Source organism: Anabas testudineus, chromosome 3 (genome assembly GCF_900324465.2).
Source record: "Anabas testudineus chromosome 3, fAnaTes1.2, whole genome shotgun sequence".
NCBI classification, from domain to species: domain Eukaryota; kingdom Metazoa; phylum Chordata; class Actinopteri; order Anabantiformes; family Anabantidae; genus Anabas; species Anabas testudineus.
The window spans coordinates 4,745,501-4,758,464 of record NC_046612.1 but is presented as its reverse complement, the minus strand read 5'-3'; the positions used below and the strand labels follow the sequence as shown (position 1 = coordinate 4,758,464).

The 12,964-nt window shown below is 40.2% G+C and overlaps 1 protein-coding gene across 1 annotated transcript; it reads left to right on the top strand.

Annotated features, from left to right (window-relative positions):
• The first annotated feature begins 261 nt into the window (after positions 1 to 261).
• Positions 262 to 7,101, top strand: kifbp (kinesin family binding protein). Its single transcript, XM_026378890.2, has 13 exons — positions 262 to 717; positions 868 to 966; positions 1,357 to 1,436; positions 1,936 to 1,994; positions 2,343 to 2,467; positions 2,582 to 2,675; positions 2,937 to 3,049; positions 3,321 to 3,470; positions 3,663 to 3,737; positions 4,400 to 4,562; positions 4,652 to 4,826; positions 4,909 to 5,094; positions 5,811 to 7,101. Exons 1-13 carry the CDS (start codon positions 262 to 264, stop codon positions 5,947 to 5,949), a joined length of 1,914 nt encoding a protein of 637 aa, XP_026234675.1. The 3' UTR covers positions 5,950 to 7,101.
• The last annotated feature ends 5,863 nt before the right edge of the window (positions 7,102 to 12,964 follow it).

Genomic DNA, 12,964 nt, shown 5'->3' with positions numbered 1-12,964 from the left:
TGCTAAGAGTCCTATAAAAGTTATTCATGCATTACAGGAGGGAGAATTTAAATAATGTATATTTCAGCAAAAAAACTAAAATCTGACTTTGAGATATTGGGTAAAAATGTAAGTGATTTGGTTTTAGATGGAAAAGTAAACTGATGATTAAAAACAGAGGGCGCTGAGAGCGATGACTAGTTCGCTGCAGCAGGTGGCAGTGATGCAACACAAAGGACTCCGGAAGTGCCGAAGAAGAAGAAGAAGAAGAAGAAGATCAACATGGCGGCCGTCAACACTGACGAGTGGAGAGCTGTCTGCGATAAATTCACCAACGCCCAACACCTTACAGACGTGGAATCACGAAATGACCCAGAAAATGATCCGTTCCGGTCCAAGTACAAAGCCAGGGAGCTCCTCAGGGAGATATACTGCTCGTTGAAGAGCTTTGAAGCCGGCGAAGGGGAAGAGGACAGCGGCGCAGAGAGCGCCGACCAACGGCCGACAGAGCAGCCGGTGGACGGGCAGAAGTTGGACGGGTTCGGTCAAGGCTTCAGCGGCGATTCGCCCGCCGGGTTGCGGGCCGCTAAACTCGGGGCTGTGGAGTACTATCTGGGTGTCAACCACGTCGATACAGAGGAGCTGTCAGCCGGACAGGAGCATCTGACGAACTGCATGAAGCTGTTGGAGAGATGCCGAGTGTCGTCTGAGAACGTGTCGCTGTTTCTCCATGTCAGGGTAACGTTGACTGCTAGCTTGAAGCATGCTAAGCTAACGTTGTTATCGGCATTTTATTTATTTATTTATTCTTTCTCTATTAGGAGATCAGATGATCGGGTGATGCTGGTCACTTGATGCTACTCTTGTGTTGGTTGTTTGTGTTATCAGAACCAGTTGGGCATCCTCTGGGCAGGCCGGGATGAGATGGAGCAGGCTCAGGGGTACCTGGAAACTGCAGAATCTATCTACCAACATTACATGAAGGAGGTAAAGCTGGTTTTCTGAGTGCCTGTTTAATTGAATTGACATCTACTGCTGACAGGACAAGAGAAACTGTAGCAGAGACAGTTAAGAACCATATTGCACATTTATTTAAGTGTTTTCAATTTGTTTCAACATCAACACATGTTGGTGTTTGGATAATACAACCATAATCTATATGTCTCTCTGGAACCAAGGCATAGCATTGCATAGTTGTGCTTTTTATAAAATATGTGTACAAACCATTGATCTTGTTTTTACGTGCTTTTTCTGATGCGTTAAAGAAAATAGATGTTATCTTACTTCTTGCAGCAGGAGACTGTGGCACAATTTAATAATAAACATTAGCCAAATCCTCTTCATCAGCAGCCTTTTTGTTTTGCTTCCTTCTTTCAGGATGGTAGTCCTCCTACTGATATGACAGAGTACTTTACTACTGAGGAAAACCTGCTGACACATCAGGAGAGGACCAAGAGGTAAACTCTGAACTCCAACATCTGCAAGGAGGTGGCCTTCACATCTACACATGGAGAATTATCTTATTTACTTTACTTTACTTTTGGTATCTGCACATACTGAGTCTGCTCTGATACGTACCTACAGTAAAAGTTAATTAAATCTGTATGAGATCCGTTAAAATAACAGCTTACTTAATTAAACATATCTTTGTTATCAAGAACATCTCAATCTAAATAATAAAGGTCCTGATTCAATATTATTAAGATGAAAAATTTAATTGTTAATATATGAATGAAAAAATAACTGGTAAAATGTGACTTCCCCCATTGATGGGAAGCGTCTTCTTTCACAAACAGTTTAAATTTGCCTGGATCAATGCCGATACTAGGGTTCCCAAACCTGGTCCTCAAGGTCCTTGGTCCCCAAAACTGGAACCCCAGGTTCGAATAACCAGACTTTTAGACTTCTCTTTGCCTACTCTCATACTGCTTCTTGCCTTTTGTCCCTTTGAACCAGGTTTGAGTTGGCCTACACGCATACGATGTATTACCTTGCCCAAGTCTATAAAAATATTGGTAAGTCTGGTCTTGTTTAAGTCAGGTTAATAGAGCTGTATGTATTTACTTTATAATGCATGTCAAAGCTATTTGTTATTTTCAAAATTATATAATAATAATAATAATAATAATAATACATTTATTTATAGAGCACTTTTCTAAACATATGTTACAAAGTGCTTCACAAGACAGACAAGAAACACATGTAGCCCAACAAGGTCAATACAGTTTCAGTCTGAATCTATGAACATCCACTGTTTTCTGTCAAGGAGTCCTTTTAAATCTTTCTTATCCTCAGATTTTGAATGGGATCTTATATTTGTCTATGAGAATATAAAGAATTAAATAAACTATTTCATCTTCCAGGTCAAACTGAGCGTGCTGCCACCTACTGTCAGAGCACCCTGCAGAGACAGTTGCAGTTAAATCAGTTCAGTCCTATGGAGTGGGCTCTGAACGCTGCTACACTGTCACAGTATTATATCACTAAAGTAAGGCTTACACTGATTTATATATATTAAAACATTTGATGATTTAAACCATCAGATCTACCCAAAATATTTTCAGCTTTTTAGGTGTATTTTATTTGTTTTGTGTTTTTTCAGGGCAAATACATGGAAGGCAGACATTGCCTCTCTGCAGCTACTGTCATATCAGGATTGGCAGGAGAGGTTCCTTCTGAGGCTGCAGCACAGGAAAGTAAGTCTCTACTTTTAATATCTACCTTTAATTATTATACATTTCATAGTAAGCATAATGATTGGTGTATTTTCTTTATCTTCAGTGAGTCACAGAGAGCATAACTCTGAGCGAAGTGTTTCTACATTTGTACAGCTGATTCTGCCTCTTTTTTACTCCTTTGCCCATCCCTCTTATTTCATACAGATGTGTATATACTTTATACCATTGATTTCCTCTTTCCTGGCATATCTTAAGCTGATTTTATTTTGTGTGACCCAGGTGAGACAGAGTGTGAACGTAGGGAACAGCTCAGACAGAAGAGAGCAGAAATTGCAAGATGTTGGATTAAATACTGTCTCAACCTCCTCCAGGATGCCAAGAAGCTGCTGGAGGTAGTGCATGATTATAAATCTGCCTGCTTGTGGCTGTTTTTAAAATGTCTGGTGTTATGACTTGGACTTGAGTAATATTAAGTGCGATGAAAGAGCACCAACCACAAAACCTCAGCTTTATCAGTAGAAAAATCATAGCAACATAGCATTGAAGTCCATAATGTTACTGCTCTGTTTTGTTATGATGAAACCTTGATGTAAGAGTTTGTTCGTATGGAGTATCTGTACATCTGTGTGTTTAGAAGTTTGTGTATCATGTGTTTGTGAGCAGGACAACATCGGGGAGCTAGATACTGACCGTCAAGAAGAGCTGACAAGACAGAGAAGACGGGATGAGGAGGAGGAAGAGAAAGGCAGGAAGAGTGCGCTGCTATTTGGCTCTGAGGACACATTTGATTCTATTGCTACTGTGGAAGAGCGGGTTTGTATTAGCAGTATTTGTTAGTGCTGCAATTGCAAAATCATCACTATCTCTGACAGTAGTGACAGAAAACCTTTACTTTACACAGTGTTTCCATCAGTAGCCTTTTTTTAATGTTATGTTTTAGTTAAGTTTTCATGTGCAAGTACTATATTTGCTGTAATATCAAACTCTCTGCTTCCTTAAATCTAGGTACTTTGTTTGTTCCCATTGGATTTTACCGAGGCTAGATCTGTATTCCTGGTGGGACAGAATTATGTCACACAGGTATACACACACCATACATACACACACACTTAACTGGGGTTAACACACTCAAATTATGACTAAACTAAAATTAAACCTAAATAGGTTCAAATGACATTTAATTTAGGTTTAATAGAAACAAAGGAGAAGTTGTTTACAGGGCCAAACAATGAAAATAAATAATTGGTTGTTTTGGCCAATTCAAAAATAAGCTTATTCATGCTTCTATCTCGCTGTCTGAAGTAGTCACAGCCACAGGAGAGAACATTCATGAACTAAGTTTACTGACTTACCTCAAGGAAAGTAGTTCAAGTCTGGCCAAAAAGTCACTAGAACTGTTTCTATTCACCTTTTTGAAAAACGTTACTCAAGGAGTCTCATAAATCGCTATATCGCTAAATTTAGAGACTCAGTGGCAACACTGAACACAGGAAAGGCGTGACCATACACATGACCTCACTCCACAATCTGGAGTCTAAGCCGAGACTGAATGGTTATCAGTTTATTGGGAGATAGATAATGAGCGAACTGCACACAAACAGAATATGTTGTCATGTACATCGCAGCTTTTTGCAGTTATATACCTACACAGAATGACATCTCTACTGCAATCATATCTGCTGTTCTCTCTGTGGTTGTTCTTTCGTTGTCATCGTTTCTTCATCCTTCATTCTCTTTTGCAGGCCAAAGAGTACTATCAGATGGATGGATATGTGACGGACCACATCGAGATTCTGCAGGATCACAGCGCTCTGTTCAGGGCTCTGGCTTTCTTTGAAGAGGATATGGAGCGACGTTGCAAAATGCACAAACGAAGGGTTGACATGCTGGAGCCAATCTGCAACGGTACCGAGCTAATGTTAATGCAAAGTTCTTTTATAATTAAAAAAACTTTAGGTGACACAATACTTAAATCTGACTTTGTTTCTCTACAGACTTGAATTCCCAGTACTACCTATTGATCCGCAGACAGCTGATGTTTGAGTTGGCCGAAACCTACAGTGATATGATGGATCTGAAACTGACACTGGCCAACAGACAAGCAGACACACAGTCACTGGATAACCACACCATTAAGAAGTTCAACCATCTCTGCTCCGCCTCTGCCAAGTGAGTATACACTTATATGTGGAGCACCTTTGTGTGTCTTTGAGTATCTACATCTCTGTGTGTGTAATACTCTGCTCTTCAGGTACTTCCAGATGTTCCTGGACTCCCTGCGCTCTCCTGAGGGGAAGTTTCCAGAACACCTGGAGGACGATGTACTCAGACCTGCTCTGGTGGCCCGCTTCAGAGTGGGTCGACTGCAGAGTCGGCTGATAAGCTCCTCGCTTTCGGTTCAGATGGAAAATCTCAGCAAATCTCTGGAAGACTACAAGTATGCGAATAGATTTTATTTATGCTGTTTATACTGTTACTTCCAAACACTTGCAAATTGCAAATTGAAAGACTGTCAGAGTAATGTGTCTATCAAATAGTGGGTGTTCTGTACAGTCTACATGCTGCCAGCTGCCATTTTGTTTATCTGTATGACAAAATATTTATGAGCATGTACTGTTCAAGTACAGCTTTCAGACACATTTGTCCATTTATTAATATTTTATACTCTTTACTGCCCTAATTTTATCTATTAATATTAATGTAGTTAGTAGTTAAAGGCAGCAGGGGTATTAACATTAGAACACAATATTTGAAGGACATTTGTTTAAACTATACCTAAAACTGTGTTTCTTGGCATCACCTCCATCTTTCACCAGCTACAGATGCTATGTCAGTAAACTGTAGCACCAGTACGCGTCTCCATTCCTTGGGAGTACTGTATTGTACAGTAGCAGTACAATATCACACAAATACTGTATACGTACTAATAGAATACAGTATAATGTGCATTATTCTGAATATTTGCCATTCTGTGTAATTATCAGTATTATTTTTGTTTATTTATAGTAAATTTATTTTGTAATTTGACTTAAGTAACGTTCTGAGAACATATTTGTATTTATTGGAGTATTTGTACACTGTGATACTACTTCCTTTTACTTCCTGAGAACCAACTTCACCACTGATCACTTTGATCCTCCACTTCTTCTCTAGATATGTGGTGGACTATTGTGAGACCCACCCTGCAGCTGCACACGCTGTGGAGACAGAGCTGGAGCTGAGTAAGGAGATGGTCGACCTGCTCCCTCTCAAAATCAACCGCCTCAAAGCAAAGATGGCAGCAAACAATTAAAGGACGCCACTGTTCACTGACTGAATTGTTGATCGACTGTTAGCGTTCGTGGATGGCTGATTTTCTTGCTTATTGTATTTGTACTGGTTTTTGCCTCTTCTGTCCAGTTGGCATGCTGCTTTCTCGAGGCCTTCACACTACACGCTGTACATATGCGCTCTCCCCTGTGTACTTAAATTTATCGTCGGCCTACTTTTAATTCAGATAAACTGTTCAAAATGAAAATCAGCTACAGTCTTTGTGGATTCACCACTAATGTGCGCACTAAGTGAATCCCCTTAACATCCTTAAGATAAACATGTAAATAACATTTAAATTTGTATTACGTTTCATTTTGTTCAACTGTTCAGGTGTTCTCTGTGACTGGTTAAATTCATAGCTTTCTAGTTTTTATTAATCATATTGGTTTTTATTTAATGTGGCTTTATTTTCTTTAAAGCACTACAGCACACTAGAATTCAGCTTCCTCAGAAACTATGACTCTGGTTTAGTTTAACGTTTAACCAAGCTAACAGCAGACAGTAAAAGTGAGCCAGTTAGAGCTAGGTAGAGTTCTTGTTTCATATAAAATATTTTTTGCTTTTATGTGAAGTGTCAAAAACCACCCCAGTGACATGAAGTTATACATGGACTTGACCACACTCTTAGTTTAACAGACGTCATAATCTGCGTGATGACAGCTTTATCCCGTCGACACAGCGTGTTTTCTTCCTGTCTGATGAATCGCAGAGGATACTGTATGTAGTGATAATACACTCATGTTTAGTTCATATGCACTTATCAAAAGTGACACTACCAACATCTGTTTTTTCTTCTCGACAGTGAGAAGCTGTGTAAAATATTTTTTTTCTCTGGTATATATCTACATAAGATAAGTGTAAAACAGCAGTGTGTCTGTGACTGAGGGTTTTTCCACATTATTAAATTCCCTAACCAGGAGAAACATCTAAAACTGTGTCTGTTAAAACCAAATTGTGTCTTAACCTGTTATACATGTTTTTGTCAAGCATGTATTTGTTCCACCACAGTTAATGTTTCCACATGACTGCAACAGTGCGTTTTCCACACTGCAATTAGGCAAAAACTGCATAAACATGGAGACCTGTCATATTGAAAGTAAAAAGTTCTAATAAACCTTATCTGCTGGCTGTCCATGTGAGCGCTTTCAAACTGTTAGACTGAGCTGATGGAGAAAAGATTCTACAAGATGGCATAGTAGTACGTCTCTGTGAAGGGAAGTATTGATATCTGTGGTTAAATATGTGGCTGATGCAACATCACTTTGCCCCACACATGCTCCTCATCCAGAGAGTGTTAAGTGTTGGTGATGAAGCTGTCACACAGTGGTGCAGGACTGCGCTTCTGATCTGTTCATCTGTTCAAGGTTCATCAGCACGGTCGCAGGACTCATCACCATCGTAGTTTTGTGTATTGATACACAGGCAACTGATGCTTCCACAACATAGATCACAGATGTCACTGGGACTTGTTGGACAGCGCCCTCTGACTTTTATCTAATTCTTGTTAATTTATCGTGAAGCACCTTGTCACAACATATAAATACATTCACTCTTCATTACTCATCCATCCATTTATTACTCACCATAAACAGGCCACATTTTCTGAGCTAATTAACCCCTTGTATTCTTCTAAGAAATGTAATGCAACCACAAGCCGGCACAATCCAGTGTCATCTTGTGCCAGTCCTGGATTAATGCAGAGGGTTGTGTCAGGAAGGGTAACCAAACCTAACATGTAAATCAGCAACACAACTTCCATACCGGCCCGGGTTAACAACAACAACTGATGGAAACTAGGCTGCTGTTGGTTGAAGAAGGAGATGAGGAAGATGTGTTTGAAGGAAGAGGAGGGAGAAGAGGAAAGGCAACAGTGTGGGACTGATAGTAGGGACTCTGACAGGGAAGACTAGAGAGGTGGTTGACATGATGCAGAGAAGGAAGGTGGACATACTGTGTGTTTAGGAGACCAGGTGGAAAGGTACAGAGGATAGAAGTGTAGGATCAGGGTTCAAGTTGTTTACCATGGTGTGGATGAGAAGAGAAATAGAGGAGGAGTGAAGCTGGAAACTGAAGGTGTTATGTTCAGTGTTGTTAGAGGTTGTGTTTCACAGGTAGGATGTGAGTCAGAAGAAAAGGAGAAACTCTGAAGTGAGTTAAATGATGTGATGCAGAGCATCAAGAGGTGAGAGAGTGGTGACTGGTGCAGATGTCAACGGACATGATGGTGAAGGGAACAGAGGTAATGAGATTGTGATGAACAGGTTTTGTCTCCAGGACAGGAACACAGAAGGTCAGACTTCCCAAAAAGGATGGAAAAAGCTGTAGTGTGTACTTAATTCCAGAAGAGGCAGGAACATAGCGTGGCTTATAAGCACTCAGGTGGACTACGTCTTGTGCTGATTTTGTAACTGAAATGTTTTGGTAGGGAAGAGTGTGGCCAGACGGCACAGAATGGTGCAGTGTAAAATGACTGGTGGTGAGGAAGCATACGATACAGGCTCTGGGTGGTCAGGAGGTGTCAGATGACTGGACAACTACAGCTAATGTGATTAAACATATGGATGGAAATGTATTGACAGATGCCAGGAGTGTGATGGGAAGATGGAGGGAGCACTTTGAAGAGTTAATGAATGAGTAAAATGAAAGAGAACGAAGAGCAGAGGAGGTGACGTTTGTGGAGCAGGAAGTAGTAAAGATTGTTATGAGTGAAGTGAGGAGGGCATTGAAGGGTGGAAAGACAGCTGGTACCTGTGGAGAAGGCAGAAGAGTTTTGTGACTCATTTGTTTAACAAGATCTTGGAGAGTGAGAGGAAGTCCGAGGAATGGAGAAGTGTACTGGTGCACAGGGAGATGTGCAGAACTGTGGCAACTACAGAGGAATACAGCTGATGAGCCAAACAATGAGGGTGTGGGACCAAGTAGTGGAAGCTAGGCTAAGGGCAGAGGTGAGCATTTGTGAGCAGCAACATGGTTTCATGCCTAGAAGGAGTTCAACAGATAAAGTATTTGCTCTGATGGACAAAGGAGGTTTATTGTGTCTTCGTAGATCTAGAGCTCTCTAGCCAGGAGGAGGACCAAAGAGGAGATTTGTGGATGTAGTAAGAGAAGACATAAAGTTAGTTAGCCTGAGAGATGAGGATGCAGAGGAGAGGGTTAATTGGAGGCCGATGACCACTGAAAGGAAACAGTCGAATAAAAAAGAAGAAAATTCTTCTCAGAAATGTGAAGCAACAATTTAAGAAAACTGTCAAAATACACAGATACAAACACGTCAAGTTAACATATTGATCTTAACACGAATTACAGTTTGTTAAAAACGTTTTGTGGCGTTTTCATCCAACCTTGCACTGTGTACTGACATATTCAGCACACATGAAAATGATGTAAATGAGAACATACACGTGCTGATTCATGTCTTTGCTGAAGCACCGTCTTGTGGTATTAATATTTCTAGGTGTGTGTTACCTTTCCTGTCAGTTCTTTTTTGACTAGACATCCTTTTTGAGCCTTTTTTTTTTTTTGCTGATATCAACCTGCGTTGCTTCATGTAGCAGCGGTTTGTCAAGCCCTTACTGATTCACACTACTTGGAACAGATGACATGTGGACGGGAATGCGGAGGCGTCACGGCAGTTTGCTGTGTAGACAAACTGACAGTGACACAGTCATCCTAACGTTTCTGAAACATCTTTAAATAACTTATTACATTAGGTAAATGTGGCTATAGGTCATACATCTCCTCATAGTGATCACACTGGAGCTTTGACACGTATGTATTTTTAGAGAGTGTGAAAATACTGCTGTCTGCCGTCCACTGTCATAAACTCTGGTTACTGAGACAATGGATGTGAATTCCTCATAAAGTGATGAGAGTGGGAATGGAAACCAAGCCGACTATAAAACCTGACCACTTATAGATACAGCGACATACCAGATGCTGCAGACAAATGCTAACGTCAAACATTTCAGATGGTAGTGTACTGTAGGTGTTGTGGACCTTTAAATTGTTTGAGTATTCTGCAGGAGAGAAGTGGAGACATGCAGCCTGTGCACTGATGTGGGTGAGAGAGCGTATGTGCTTCATAAACATGTCACTTGTAGTATGTGTTTGTGTGGTTGTGCACCAAGGTTGGGCAGGCTAGTATGTCATTTCCTGAGGGGGAATGATAGCAAGTGGTGTTACCACTTCCTGCAGCGTTGTACCAATATGTCCCGTGAAACACAGGAACACAAAACTTCTTTTGCGCTCTGGCTCTCTTAAAGAGACACATGATGAAGACGAGTAAGAAGACAAAGGATACAGAGCCATTGAACAAGAGCTTGACAAATATTTGACTGAGTGCTGACTGTCCACACAACAGCGCGTCTAACAAATCATGGTTTATGATGTTTTCTTCCAAAACAGGACTCTATGACCTGTGTGTGTGTGTGTGTGTGTGTGTGTGTGTGTGTGTGTGTGTGTGTGTGTGTGTGTGTGTGTGTCGTTCAGGTTCCACACAACCCACGTAAGGAAAGAAAGAAAATGTGGACGGGTAAGTCCAGTATTTCACACGTACTATCCATTTCATTCGAGGTGTGTCTAGTGCTAAATGGGTGTTAGTCTGACTTTGAATCTCACGAATGTGACACTCATGAAACCACCTATTTTATCAGCTGAGTTCCTTCTTACTTGTACCTGATAAAGAAACACTCATCTACAACAACCTACTTATGTCACACTCTCTTTAAGTGGTGGATTTATTTCTGTCCACACTGAATCAACAGACCCATGTACCGTTTGCTTGGACGTCTCTCTGGTCCACCTCCTTCCATTTCTCACCCCCTTCTTTTCCAGGTTTGTCATTTTTAGGATAATGGTTTCAACTCACTGAAGATCTGATCCTGAATGGTTCAAGAATTATCACATTTCCTAATAATTTCCACATAAAAACAAAAGTAAATCCTTGTAAAGATAAATTCACAAATTTACAAAGCATCTTATCGTTAAAAGACGTTTAGGTTTTTTAAGTAGAAGAATGAATCAAAGGCAGGAAGACAGAAGACATATTCAATAATCTCTGTTGATGTTATTGACGGCACCGTGTCATCACACCATCAACAAATGATGTCAACAGAAAAAAGCTGATAGCATCAGCGTTCAGTGTCGGTCTACAGGTTGCTGGTTGCTGGTTGCTGGTTGCTCTACTTAAACAGACTAGCCAGCTGAACTGGTATTTTTATTACCCTGTGTGAATCTGAACACTGGCTGGGGTCCACTAATTGCTGCAGAAACGGACTTCCCGAACAGCTAAACTTAACATTGTTCCTAGCAACACCCACTTCATCCTCTTCAATATCAGCCTAAACCAAAGAGCAAACTGTACCTGTAATCATGTTCACAACAGCCCTATGAGGTCTTGTACTCAAAGCAGAGTCCAAAGTCCAAGCAACCATTCTATTACCCATCACTACAGTATGTTTTTTGATCAATCAATCACAGCTTTTTCAGAATCGCTCATTAAGGAGAGTGTTTGTGAATACGGCCTCTGAGCCACAGACCGAGAACAATCAGTCTCCGCAGCTCTTCACGCGTTTAGGCTCCTTTAAGTCAGAGTTCTGGTTTCGAGTGATTGCTTTTTTCCAACAGGGTTAAGGTGAAAGGGTTAGAGATTGCATTTTATCAACAACACAAACCAAACTTGTGTGTGTGGGCTTGTGCATTAAACAAGCTGTGGAAACATAAATCATTACTTTTAAGAGGGAAGATGAAGGGACAAGGTTAGTGTGGGGATTAGGATTAGGCAAGCAGTGATTATGGTTATGGTTGGAGCAAGTCTCCACATAATCAATGTATGTCAAAGTAATGGCCTCTGAAGTGATGGAAATATGACTACGTCTGTGTATGTGTGCACGTTTGTGTCGGGGAATAGAAGTACAGTGTGCCTCTGTGTTGTCATGCAAACATTTCTAAACTCAACCAATGAAGTGGTACGACCAGGACAAATGGACAAAATGGACAAAGCCTATTTCTACTATGCAGTTTTGAATGTAGGTGTCAAGTGACTGTTTTTTAAAGTATTCACGAATCCATGTGGATTTGTTCAACCTAAGAGCAGGAGGGTTTCTCATGCAACACTGCCTGAGGATGTTCATAACATAATAACATAATATAATTAATGAAACCTTAAAAAGTGATATTTTCAATTAATGTGTCATCATTGATTTGTCTGAGAAGCCTCTTACACCGGTGGTTATATACTTACAGTTTCTAAATGTTTCCTCATTTAAGGATTAAAGATGAGATAGTATCAATAATCTATCACTGTGTGCATTCAGTGGTGAATAATTTATATAACGTGTCATTACATTTATTAATTGACTGAATTTTATTATACGAAGTGACCAATATGTCAACAGTGTTTTGTTGTCTTTCCATTTTCATGTGATCACACACGTTAACTGTCCTCATGATATGCTGCAGTCTGAGGTGTACAACCATGTCACAAGCTAATTGGGAATATTAAATAACCCAGTTTTACTTGATTTGTTTTTGATGTACAAACAGGATTGGACTGGTAGATTGAAAATAGTTTGTCTTTGATGAATATACTGTAAATACACAAGTGTGTATTTTTTTCAGAATCTGCTGTGAGCGAAAGTGAAACTGTGACAAAAAACTTTAATTTCACGCTGAAGTCGTCTAGTTTTAGTCCAGTTTAGTCTATACTGTCTATACTAAAAACATCATTACTCCGATCATATATTTGATTCACAGAAAATCACATTTGAATCACACGGTTGCAACATAAGCTTAAAACCTTTTTTCATTCAGTTTCCTCTTCCAACTAAAAACCTTTTACAAGAAAACAGTTACTGACTGCTGACTAATCACAGTGGAGCTCGTCTGCTGAACACACTTCATCCGCCTGAGAGACTGGGTATGTGTGTGTGTACGCACAACAAAATTAAAGTTTTATAAGTATAAAACACAACTATAGCTGACAAATAAATAACCTT

Coding starts and splice junctions, on each gene's coding strand:
- kifbp (XM_026378890.2), top strand. CDS start 262: ATGGCGGCCGTCAACACTGACGAGTGGAGAGCTGTCTGCGATAAATTC. Junction 1,437..1,935: donor CATCAGGAGAGGACCAAGAG/GTAAACTCTGAA, acceptor CCTTTGAACCAG/GTTTGAGTTGGCCTACACGC. Junction 4,827..4,908: donor CTCTGCTCCGCCTCTGCCAA/GTGAGTATACAC, acceptor TCTGCTCTTCAG/GTACTTCCAGATGTTCCTGG.